The 12561-nt window shown below is 39.6% G+C and overlaps 1 protein-coding gene across 3 annotated transcripts in view; it reads left to right on the forward strand.

Annotated features, from left to right (window-relative positions):
- The first annotated feature begins 4903 nt into the window (after positions 1 to 4903).
- TAF1B (TATA-box binding protein associated factor, RNA polymerase I subunit B) overlaps positions 4904 to 12561 on the forward strand; it is a 57633-nt gene continuing 49975 nt past the window's right edge. For all 3 annotated transcript variants that reach the window (XM_070732968.1, XM_070732969.1, XM_070732970.1), the window contains exons 1-5: positions 4904 to 5012; positions 6090 to 6188; positions 6385 to 6475; positions 8492 to 8589; positions 10969 to 11067. In XM_070732968.1, coding sequence (XP_070589069.1) covers positions 4995 to 5012; positions 6090 to 6188; positions 6385 to 6475; positions 8492 to 8589; positions 10969 to 11067 — 405 coding nt within the window. In that variant the 5' untranslated portion in view covers positions 4904 to 4994. The remainder of the gene's footprint in view (positions 5013 to 6089; positions 6189 to 6384; positions 6476 to 8491; positions 8590 to 10968; positions 11068 to 12561) is intronic.

Genomic DNA, 12561 nt, shown 5'->3' on the forward strand with positions numbered 1-12561 from the left:
CAGAGGATGACACCTTTCTGCCCATATTTGCCATTTGCTCTTCAAGCAAAAGGAAAAACCTCAAATTGCACACCTTTCCTGAACAGGGAAATATGATCCTATTCAGGATTTATGATGTGAAGTCTCTGGTGGTGGGGAGGCCAAACACCCACACCTGAAAACTAGTCTTTTCAGTGGTTGCTACAACTTTTACAATTCCTTGTGATGGAGATCAAGCAAGTTCCCTCCCTGTTATTCACTCAATGGCAAGAAAATCCTGTTTTTGAGTGTGTGTTTTAAATTTTTGGTCAGACTTTGGTGAGTAAGCAAAGTTGGAAGCTGAATCAGGCTTAAATTGGCTGGGTGTAGTCTCTGTTACTGATGCTTTTAAGTGTTTCCTATGTTTTTAAGTGGCTGGTTTGTTGTTTCCTGCCAATTTTTAAAAAGATATGAGCTTTCTTCAATGTGTTTTGTTGTGGGTTTTTTTTTTTGCCAGTAACGCAAGGTTCAAACTCAGTTGCTAAATACATACAGTATTTGGGATACCCCATATTGGCACTCTATCTAGCAAAGTTTGCAGAAGTAGTCTGTAGTGACAGCAATTTCTATTTGACAGCCAGAAAGAAGAAACCCAGTGTGCAAGAGAAGTATTTCTACTCTGCATTATGTGATCTATAAAAATACAGCCTCCTTTGCAAGGCAAAGAAAATGGCGTTTCCATATATCAGAAAGACATCCAGAACTCGCAAGTCTATGATGAGAAGCAATTATTTATAACCTTTCTTTGTCAGGGACTTGCAAGAAATAATTGGTATGTATGTTCCTTGGGGATCTTCCCTGAAATTTTGTTTTGAAGCTTCATCTGAGGGAGCCTGAAAGCAAATGCTACCTTTAACAATATGGCTCAAAAGCAGACTTTTGTTACACTGAAGGAGATAAATGGTTTTCTATTCAAGTTATATATGCTTATTCAGCTTTGCAGGTTTGGGAAAACAAAGATCAGAATTTAATATTAGCCATGGAACCCTGCTCATTATAAATGTAGCTGGTTAGAATCCACTGGGCATATATTTATCAGAGTGTGCATCAACTTGAATATGCTGCATGCAATCCTTTTAATTAGAAACTGAACTGAAGCGAGAAGACAGGCTGTCTCCTAACTCCAAAATTATCATATTCCTATCAGTGCCTCAGTATGCTTGGGTAACCTATAATTAAGGACAAAGGTTAACACATAATTTTATATGTTGAATAACCAGTTATATTTGTGCCATTATTCAAAGGCAGGACTTGCTTTCCCCAGCAGCCTTATGAGTGTGTAAGACAGAAAGTAAGTCTCTACTCATATTAGGTCAGATGAGTAAATGGAGGTGGAACTAAAATGATTAATTTGACTTCCAATAATTGTATAACTGTTTCAAGATTATTATTTTTTCAGTGTGCACTTATTTTACATTCCAAATTTGAATATTTTATTTTTTCAGTTTGACAAATATTTTCAACTATTTCGATGTTTCTTCACTATAAGCACTTTTCAACCTGAAATTAAGTATGTTGGGGAGTTTGGGGGGGGGGTGTTGAGGGAGAGGAAAATATCAGCATGAAACCAACTGCATCAGCTTTTTCCCCATCGCCGGTAAGGTGTTGAGTTATTATAGATATCTCTATGGTTATCAATTGATAATACAAATACCAATTTTTTCAAGATGCACATTGTTTACTTGACATTTGAATGCTTGGAGGTTTATAACATTGATGACTTGTGAGACTGGCTTTATGCCCTGGATACTTCCATGCATATTAAATCAGGACCAAACACTTCCTCCGTATTATTTTCACAGTTTAAATGCTTCCTTGAAGATGCAATTAAGCAAATAGATAACAAGGGCGGTTGTAAGATTAGGTGTATACTTTTCCATCAAATTAACTGGCCCAGCTTTCATCCGAAGGAAAAAAACACTAGACAATACGGTACAGATCTTCTGCAGCACATATATGCTAACAAACTACCAGCTCATATATAATTAGCTATTTTGCTACTCAAAATATTGTATTTGCATAACAAATATTTGCATAGTTGTATTAATCACTGGTTTACTCATTAAACCCATTAAAGCATAAACTTATTACACAGGCTGTATTCATGAAAAACAACAGACTAAAATATGGTAGGCTAGTTTGTGAGTAAAACTAGTTACTATGATGAAATTTCTCTATGAAAAGTAATTATGTATGTTGATAAATTACATACTATTAGGTTTTGATATATCTTAACATTCCGGCTTTATGGCAGGGTCTCTCTGTCAGCATATTCATCTCCATTTGGGTCAATCCAGGGCATCTTCACTCATGCATTTCATGTCCTCCTTGATACGATCTATCGGCTGATTCTTTGGTTTCCAAAGTGGTCACCAGCCACCACGGTCAAGACACTGTCTGTCCTTGCCACTGAGTCTTCTTTATTGCATCTGACATGTTCCATACCATCTAAGTCTTTCTTCCAGCAGTTTTTCTACAACTGGTGTGACTCCTAGTCAACATCAGAGGTCATAGTTCATAGTGTGGTCAAATTACATTAGTCCAAGATACCATTGGAGCCTTCACTATTTCCATCACATGTAGGGCCTTCTCATTGCTGGTCTACACTCAAATCTGTAGAGGGTGACTGGGAACACTGTTTTATGTAAATCTTTGACTTGAGGCATACAGTTCTGGTCCTTTTTCTGCTGTTAGGGTATCTGTTGACCATCTTCTGTAACCCTGGCAAGGAACCCTTACAGGATGCTACCATCTGGGCCAGCTGGACCAAGTTTTTTTTTAAAAGAAGAGTTACTCCTCCATCATTCCCGCTTTGTTCTGGCTTGTGACAGGCAGAGCCTGGTTTCCCAAACATTGGGCCCAGGATGGTGGGTTTCAAGTTTTGATATATTAATCACTGTAAAAGAATTAAAACACTATATCAACATAGGTTAAAAAGAACAGTTGCTCGAACTGGGTATGCCTAGTTTAATAAAAAGAAACACCAGTGGTGGCGTGATAGCAACGCTCCAATATCTAAGGACCACAAAGAACAGGGAGTCAAACTATTCTCCAGTATACTTGAAGGAAGGATAAAAAGCCATGGATGGAAACTAATCAAGGGAAAGAAACGACTAGAACTAAAGGAGAAATTCCCTGACAGTTAAGACAATTAATCAGTGGAACAACTTGCCTCCAGAAGTTGTGAATGCTCCAATACTGCAAGTTTTTAAAGAGGAGATTGGACACCCAATGGTGTACTGTAGGGCCGTGATAGCGAACCTATGGCACTTGTGCCACGTGTGAGCCGTATCTGTGGGCATGCAAGCTATTGCCCTGGGGTCAGCTCCAGTGTGCCTGCACGCACCGGCCAGTTGATTTTCGGCTGGCTCTGCCCAGCCGCCCCTCCCCATTTTGGTTGTCAGGTAAGTACAGGGCTCACATAGAGGCTCTGGGAGTGCATTTTCAGCCTCTGGAGGGCGGGGGGGGGAGGTGTAGGAGGCCAAGAGAGTCTCTGGAGCCTGGGGAGGGTGAAAAAATAGGCCCACCAGGAATTGGGAAACATGCTATTTCCAGCCTCCAGAGGACCTCTGGGGGTGCGGGGAGGGCGAAAAATGGACCTACCAGCCCTACTAGAAGTCAGGAAACAGGGCATTTCTGGCCTCCGGAAGTTTTAGGGAGGACTGCTAAGTTCAAAATGGAGTGCAGGGGTGTGTTTGCGTGTGCACATGTATGCATGGGGGTGGGACAGTGCAGGGGAGCATGCACACATGGGGTGCATTAAATTATGGGTGTGGCCATGGGTGCATGCTTTTGGCACCCAAGGGAAAAAAGGTTCACCATCACTCTGCCTGAGCAGGGGGACTAGAAGACCTTGAAGGTCCCTTCCAACTGTTATTCTGATACCCCTTTGAAAATATGTAATGGATCAAGAGGAACCAGCCAGCCAAGCAACAGATTGTGCAATAGTTGAGACTCCAGATAACTTTGGTAAAATAAACGAGAATTTTAAAAAAAGTGCAGGCAATGCAGTAGTTTAATAATTCAAGTTCTGGTACAACGACCAAGGTGGGCACTAAGCAATGCATTCTACCTGTTACTAAGTCTGTTAATTTGTAAAAACCCAAACAGCATGTCTAAGAAATAAAAATAGGCTTGCAGTACAAAAACCAAGATTTAGAAAAACTAATTTCATATTGATAAGTGCAGGAGAAAGGCTTCATAGTAAATATCTATGACTTGAACTTTTTATTTGATAAGGCTGACAATAGATGAAGCAAACACACAAAAGGTGCACAAAATAATACACTATTACAGAATTTAATTCTGAGAACACTCACATTTCCAACAGTGAATGCATATTTTTTTACTTCTTTACTAGGCAAAGGAAACAAAATTATAATTTATATATTTAAAATAAATATACATATTTTAATTGTATCTATAAAATTAATTTGCACCCAAGTGTTGGTTCAGTTCAAAGCTAGGGAAAAGGCGCTGGAAATAAAATGGAAGCTGATTGGAAAGAAAGATTTTTTTTATTGATGAACAGAACGAGCCTGTGATTCTGGAGCAGCTGACCCAGAACGACAGGCTGTTGGTGGTTCTGTTCATCAATAAACAGATCTTTCTTAAGCAGCAATGTATACATACTCCACATATCTCCAGGAAGGTTTGTTGCGGTGGCTTTTGCTAAACGACACGTGCTCACTAGTCATTCATCCATTCTTTCACTCACACACTTCTACTTTTCATTTCCACCTAATAATCCCTTTGAGATAAATTGGACTTAGATTTAAGAGTCACAACAAGCTTTAAAGAAAATCTTCAATCTTCAAGCAAGAAAGCGGACGCTGTTATTACCAACCTCGGAACCCAAGAGCGAGAGGTCTTCGTTTCCCGCCGGTAGCTGTTTGTGTTGCTCTCTCCAGCATCCCGAGGTTGGTTGCTATGGCGCAGTCGCGATGATCGCCGCCTTGTGAAACGGGGCGTGCGCGATGGAGGAAGAGGACGCGGTGAGGTTGGGGTGTATTTTTTTGGAGGGGGGGGGCAGATGGCAATATTTCTGCAACGGAGAGGCACATTGCACGCGGGGGGGGGGCGCCGGGAAAACCATATATTCAGTTGCGGACAAATAATGACTTTGGAGGGATCTGCTTTTCTTTTTTGCTTTGTATCTGAAACAACCCATTGGTAGCTGTTAAGCTTCTTTCTTTCTTTCTTTCTTTCTTTCTTTCTTTCACCCTCCCTCCCTCTTTCCTTTTCTTTCTGTCCTTCCCTTTCTATTCCTTTCCTTCCTTCCCACCTACCTACCTACCTTCCTAACTAGCTGGAGAAAGTTTAATGGGTTAAATTCGGAACTCTTTCCAGAGAGGAAAAACACAGCTTGAGGATATACAGTATTTAATCTAGGAGCTGCGATCTGGGTGTAAATCTGTGGAAGACCAAGTTGCGGCAGTCAAGAGGCACAGAATGGCCATCTAATAATGATACTCTGGATCTTGTGTCTCTAATTTTATCTTTTCTGTTTGCAGTTTTAATTTTCATCCCTTTGTAAGTTGGCAACCGCTTCCTAGGCTGCTGTGCCTTGCATGGTTTGGATCAGGGAAAAAAGAGATTAAAATTTGCTCAAAATGGTGCCCACCTGGGTGATGAAGTCAAGAATCTTAATAGTGGAGTGGAATTGATTGCATCTGTGGACTATTCCCTCTCCACCGATTTTTGAGTTGCAAAGCCAAGAAGCACAGTTGTGAGAGTCAATATTTAGTTGCATAATAGTGATGGTAGTGCTGTGTTTTTATAAAATAAACTTCACTGCAATGAAGGGCCTTTTGTCTAGTAAACAGACATGGGAAACTGTTTGCCACAAAATCAAGTGCAATTTTATTCATGCATAGTTGAAGGAAATGGCCCTGAATTTATTTGCAGATATGCAAGACAATAGTAGTTTTAAAAAGCTATGTTACATGCAGACTGTACATTAGGATTAAATAGGATGCTTGTTATATGCTGATTCCCTCCCCTATTGAATATTTATTGCATTTTGCATTTGAATAGAGTGAAATATATGGACATTTTTCACATTGTTTTAGAGAGACTACAATGAACCTTGTGGATATTGTTCTGCTGTCAGCTGGAGCATTACAGAAGAAGGCAGATTTTACTGCACATCTTGCCACACTGTCATAGAAGTAAGGTTGCTGTTTGTTTACTTCCCAATATTAAAATTCACCTTAAGTTTAAGTGTAAATCTTTAATATTAAGTATTAACACCAAATACACAAGTGCAATCTATGAACTTCTTAAATAGTTGTAGACCTAGTCTAGTTGCTTTAGCTGAATAATTTTGGGCATGTGTATTAACAATATATGTTTTCAAATTTGCAGAAGACTAGAGAAGTTCAAACTGGTGATGTTATTACTAATGCAAGGGCACAGTCTATCTCTAGAGGATTAAGAAAAAAGAAGAATAAATTTGGTAAGATTTATTTTTTATCATTTTATTCTAAAAAGTCGGTTGAGAAGGGCGGCATAGAAGTCTAAGAAATAAATTTAAAAAATATAAAATATTATTTTTCCCATCATGTAAATCCAATGCTGAACAAGTTTATAGCCTTCTCATCCAATATAGTGTGCTTGTTTATATCAGTTCTTCAATGAGGGTAATAAATACAATTTGTAGGTTATAGGTTTATTCATAACTGGAGTTTTAGCATCAGCTTATGAAACTAACCCACTAGATCAGGGGTACTGAGAGAACCGGGCTGTGCAAGCAGTGTGTGAGTATGTGGAGGAGTGTTTTTCATAAGCTGCAGGTATGTTCAGAAAGCAATAACACCCCCCTCCCCAGTCTGAAGAGCCAGAAATGTTGAGAACGGCTGCTGTAGAAACATGGTTACATAGTGGTAAGAATCTGAAGTCATTAACTTATATGTTTTGCAAGACTATATTTCAGAATCGGGTTTTTAAAAAATTTTCAAAATTGAAGATATGTGTTTCACAATAAGTACTGTTAAAATTGCATTAGAACAGGTATTTATTAAAACCAACTATATATAGGAAGACTATACAGAGTAATAATAAATTCAAACGTGCCAAATATATTCAAACAACACATGTAAATTGATTGTGGTTCCTCCGGCTTGTGTGAGAGAACACTGATTTGGCTTTTGGATCTAGTTTTCTCTATTAAAAAAAAAAGAACAGTACTGCAACTTTTGCCATCTTTTCCCAATCTCTAACATTTAGGGCAGTGTTGGCAAACCTTTTCAACCTCGAGTGCTGAAACAGGAGCACATGCGGTTGGGGGGGGGGGAAGCACTGGAAACCCGAAGAGCAGCTTTCTGATGTGATCACTTGGTCTTTTGGTTTCAGGTGTGCATATGCGCGCAAAGAGCAGCTGGACAGTGTGCATGTGTACCAGAAACCAGAAGCTCAGTTTCTTCATGCGTGCCAGGGAGATGCTCTTCCGGTTTTCGGCACTCCTGTGCACATGCAAAGACCAATTGGCTGGCATGCATATGTGTGCTAGAACCCAGAACAGCAGCATGCGATGGTTAGTGTACCCAGAGAAATGGCTCTGCATGCCACTTCCAGCACCCATGCCATAGGTTAGCTATCACTGATCTAGGGATAAAGTATTTCACTATTCACTTATAACAACTAAAAACACAGCAATGATATTAATTTTCGTAGTGTTAAAATTTAAGGTTCGGTTTTTAAAAAATCTAGCTTTGCAGACACATGGATACATAGTGAGTTGTAAAAAACTATCCTGGAGAAAATGGATTATCTCAAATGTTTCCAGTTGTGTTTTGGATTGGAATACAGGTAGCTCTCAAGTTACACTAGCAATAAGGCCTGGAATAGTCATCGCTAAGAAATGCAAGGTATGTTGGCAGTCATGATCACATCATGGCAACTTGCTACAACAACCAGAACTCAGGACCCAGCACAAGTTTCCCTTGTGCAAGTTTGAAAAGTCACGGAATAGGCAATTGTAAGCTAAGGACCACCTGTGTTAGCTAAAACAGCACTGTTCATGCTTTTTAGTTATTTCTGTTAGAGCTGAGAAGGAGGTGGTGGGAGGACCTTAATTCTTTATTGCTGAAGCCTCTTAACTATTGATCAAAGTATCCTTCTGGACCACCTCCAGGAGTGAGGTGTAGGAGACACTGGTCTCTGAGAAGAGGAATGCCACAAGGCCAGATACTCTTGCCCCTTATGTTTGGAATCAGTATTAATCTCCTGGATTGGGATTGGGTATAATCAGGAATACACATCATATAGGATTTTTGGTATGATACAAAGATGTCTTTGTTATCTTTTAGATCTATCTGGTAGGTTGATGTTGATTGCGCAATTCATCTTTGTTTTCATATTTGCTCCCTAATTAATATGTTTAAGGACCTATTCTTAAAGTTTCTAACTGATACAATTTAATCCTTGACAAATATAAGCTACTCATAATATTTCACTTTTTCTTAATTTTCAGATAAAGGCTGGGAATGGTTTATATGTGAAGGTTTTCAGTATATTCTTCGGAAACAAGCTGAAGCTCTGCAATCTTTAGGAGTTTCTTCTCAGATGAAGGTATGTTGTTCTTTTCAGTAGTGAAGTTAATCACGGTTTGCTTAAGCATTTGAAAAATAAAGCACTTTTCTGGGTTTACGGACTCTGCTTGACTATGGCTAGGTTCCTGTAACATACATTAAGCAAACTAAAATGTAAAAAACCCACATAATGGCTTTGTGGGGGTTTTAAAATATATAATATGGAATCTTGATTTAGAATAAGAAGGAAAAACCTCCAAAATATCTGTTATGTACAATTCAAGTAAGTTATATCTTGTAGGAACGCTTTATGTGGAGGATAGTTTTCCTAAAAGTTGTTTGTTTGAATTATAATCATTATTTGATATTAGGAGTGTAATAGCATTTATTTATTATTAGGTTTGGAGACTGTCCAACTCACTGAAAATTTTAGGCGACTTACAATAAGAACAGAAAGATCAGTCAATAAAAAAAGCACCCATGCCTGAAAAAATAACCAAGCATACACCAAACAGACAATACAATAATATTTATTTGATCAATGACCAGTAAAATATAAAAGAATGAAAATAGAGTGAAACAAATAGAAACAATGATATGCTAATAACTGGCCAAAAAAATCACATAATGTAACATTCATTCCTCTTGCTATATCAATGCACTTATTATCTAGTGGTACACATCTAAAACGTTAACAGCTATAAAATTAAAAACCATATATCCTTTAGTATATACGGTACTCTTCTGAGCTCACTGGGCAGTCAGCGAGTTTGATACAGACAGACCCTCAAATAAACAGGCCCTGGTAGTGACCAGACCCATGAATTGAACCCAGAAGTCATCTGAGAACCAGTGCTGTTCAGGAAGCAGAGTTGATATATAACCAGAACATGATATGTCCACTGCTGTTTGGGCCAGCTGTAACTGGTGCACCAGTTGCGGCCCTATTTGGACCGGGAGTCACTGCTCACAGTCACTCATGCCCTCATCACCTCGAGGCTCGACTACTGTAACACTCTCTACATGGGGCTACCTTTGAAAAGTGTTCGGAGACTTCAGATCGTGCAGAATGCAGCTGCGAGAGCAATCATGGTCTTCCCCAAATATGTCCATGTTACACCAACACTCTGCAGTCTGCATTGGTTGCCGATCAGTTTCTGGTCACAATTCAAAGTGTTGGTTATGACCTATAAAGCCCTTCATGGCATCGGACCAGAATATCTCCGAGACCGCCTTCTGCCGCATGAATCCCAGTGACCAGTTAGGTCCCACATAATCATTGTGATGATTATGGGGTACAGCTCATGAAAACCCCAAATCCCCCATCTCAGAAAATTAGAATATTACAACTTTATAGGTCATTACACTGGACCTCAAGCATCTTGCAGTGTGTGCCTCTCCATTCTTCCTCCATACTCTGGGTCCTTGGTTTCCAAATAAGATGCAAAAGTTTCCAGTCTGTGTTGTTTTGGGGTGCCATGTCATCTGCTGGTATTTGTATACTGTGCTTCGTTAAGTCCAGGGTCAACGCAATGGCATCGAACCAGGGTATCTACGAGATCGCTTTCTGCCGCATTAATCCCAGCGATCGGTTAGGTCCCACAGAGTGGGCCTTCTCCGGGTCCCGTCAACAAAACAATGTCGTTTGGCGGGGCCCAGGGGAAAAGCCTTCTCTGTGGCGGCTCCGGCCCTCTGGAACCAACTCCCCACAGAGATTAGAATTGCCCCCACCCTCCTCACCTTTCGTAAGCTTCTTAAAACCCACCTTTGCCGTCAGGCATGGGGGAATTGAGATTCTTTCCCCCTAGGCCTTTACAATTTATGCATGGTATGTTTGTATGTATGTTTGGTTTTATAATAAGGGTTTTTTAGTTGTTTTAATATTGGATTGTTACATGCTGTTTTTTAATCACTGTTGTTAGCCGTCCCGAGTCTACGGAGAGGGCGGCATACAAATCCAATAAATAAACTTCCAAGTAGAGTAATCATTTTAGTGATGGAGTTGTTGAGAGATGGTTGGGACATGAGTGACTGAGAGCCTCCCACTCAAGTGTGTAAACCTTTTTAAATTCATGGGCTAATATTTATTTACCAAACTTCGAGACCACCCAACTCATTTACAGAGCGACTTTGGGCAATAAAAATAAAAACAGAGATACCAATGCTTTAGGTGAGCTTATTACCCATCGATATTTGTAGCCAATTTGAATTACTGAGTGAGGAATATTGCAAACTAGCAATACTGTATATCCACTTTTTTCCTTTTTATATTTTTCTTTTTCCCCTTTCTTTCTGTATTAAAATATTAAAATCCATAGTTTAATGTGAGTTCCACTACGTAGATAACCTCATAAAAATGGATGAATGAGAAAGCCGCCTGTACATTAATATTAATGAATAATATGCTGGTTCTTATCAGGATGAAGTTCTGTATAATTTTTGGATGCGATATCTTCACAAGAGCAAACAGGATTATAGTGACAAGCCTCTCAGTGATGTTACTCATGATATTTCATCTGTAAGTATAGCATTCAAGATAAATAATAACTACCTTTTTACACTTATACAGTTATATAGCACTTATGTAAGAGCCATAGTGGAGCAGTGGTTAAAATGCAGTATTGCACACTACGATACAGCCTTCCATCCTTCTGAGCTCAATAAAATGTGAACCCAGATTGTTGGGGACAATATGGCGACTCTGAAAACCGCATAGAGAGGGCTGTAAAGCATTGTGAAGCAGTATACAAATCTAAGTCCTATTGCTATATAAACGTTTTACAAGCAAAGCTTAAATTACAAATCACTCTTGGCTTGCAATACCTTGGAAATATGCATTTGATATTATCTTTGACAAAACAAGCTAATTTTATAGTAATTTTTAACAATTCTTAAATATTCTGGTTTCCAGAACATTTTCCTGAGTCTTACTGAATAATAGTTAAAATATGTGTTTCCAGAAGGTAGCTATTAGTTTGATGTGTAGCAAAAAAAGCAGTGCTTGTGATTTCTCAAGTATTATCAGGTGTTGAAGCATAACCTTTTGTGTACATCATCCAATGTAATTCAAGAGCTGGTCGAAATCCATGAAAACCTACCTTGTTGCATAGTTTTATCACTCTTTAAGATTCCATACTGCTTGGTGTTGCTTTTTTAATTCATTGGTACTTCAGTGACGAAAGGTACAATGTTGAGGTAGTCCTCAGTTAATTGGTACTTGTTCAGCAATTGAAATTGTGATTGTACTGAGGGTGGGGGGTGGGGGACTTATAACCAGTCCTCAAAATTCTGGCTGTTCCAGCAACCTCGTGTTCATGTGATCGTGATTCAGATGGTTGGAATCAACTCACACTTAAAAATGATGATTGCAATGTCTTGCGGTTACATGATTTGCATTTGTGACCTTTGCCAGCTTCCCACAAACAAAGCTAATGGTAAGCTGGCATATAGATAAATATATAGATATAGATCTCCTTCCCGAAGGTAGGAGAATAAATAACAGACTCAAACTCAACCCTGATAAGACGGAGTGGCTGTGGGTTTTGCCTCCCAGGGACAATTCCATCTGTCCATCCATCATCCTGGGGTGTGAGTCATTGACCCCCTCAGAGAGGGTCCGCAACTTGGGTGTCCTCCTTGATCCACAGCTCACATTAGAGAAACATCTTTCAGCTGTGGCGAAGGGGGCGTTTGCTCAGGTTCGCCTGGTGCACCAGTTGCGGCCCTATTTGGACCGGGAATCACTACTCACAGTCACTCATGCCCTTATCACCTCGAGGCTCGACTACTGTAATGCTCTCTACATGGGGCTACCTTTGAAGAGTGTTCGGAAACTTCAGATCGTGCAGAATGCAGCTGCGAGAGCTATCATGGGCTTTCCCAAATATGCCCATGTCACACTAACACTCCGCAGTCTGCATTGGTTGCCGATCAGTTTCTGGTCACAATTCAAAGTGTTGGTTATGACCTATAAAGCCCTTCATGGCATCGGACCAGAATATCTCCGGGACCG

Source organism: Erythrolamprus reginae, chromosome 1, assembly GCF_031021105.1.
Source record: "Erythrolamprus reginae isolate rEryReg1 chromosome 1, rEryReg1.hap1, whole genome shotgun sequence".
Classification (NCBI taxonomy): Eukaryota; Metazoa; Chordata; class Lepidosauria; order Squamata; family Dipsadidae; genus Erythrolamprus; species Erythrolamprus reginae.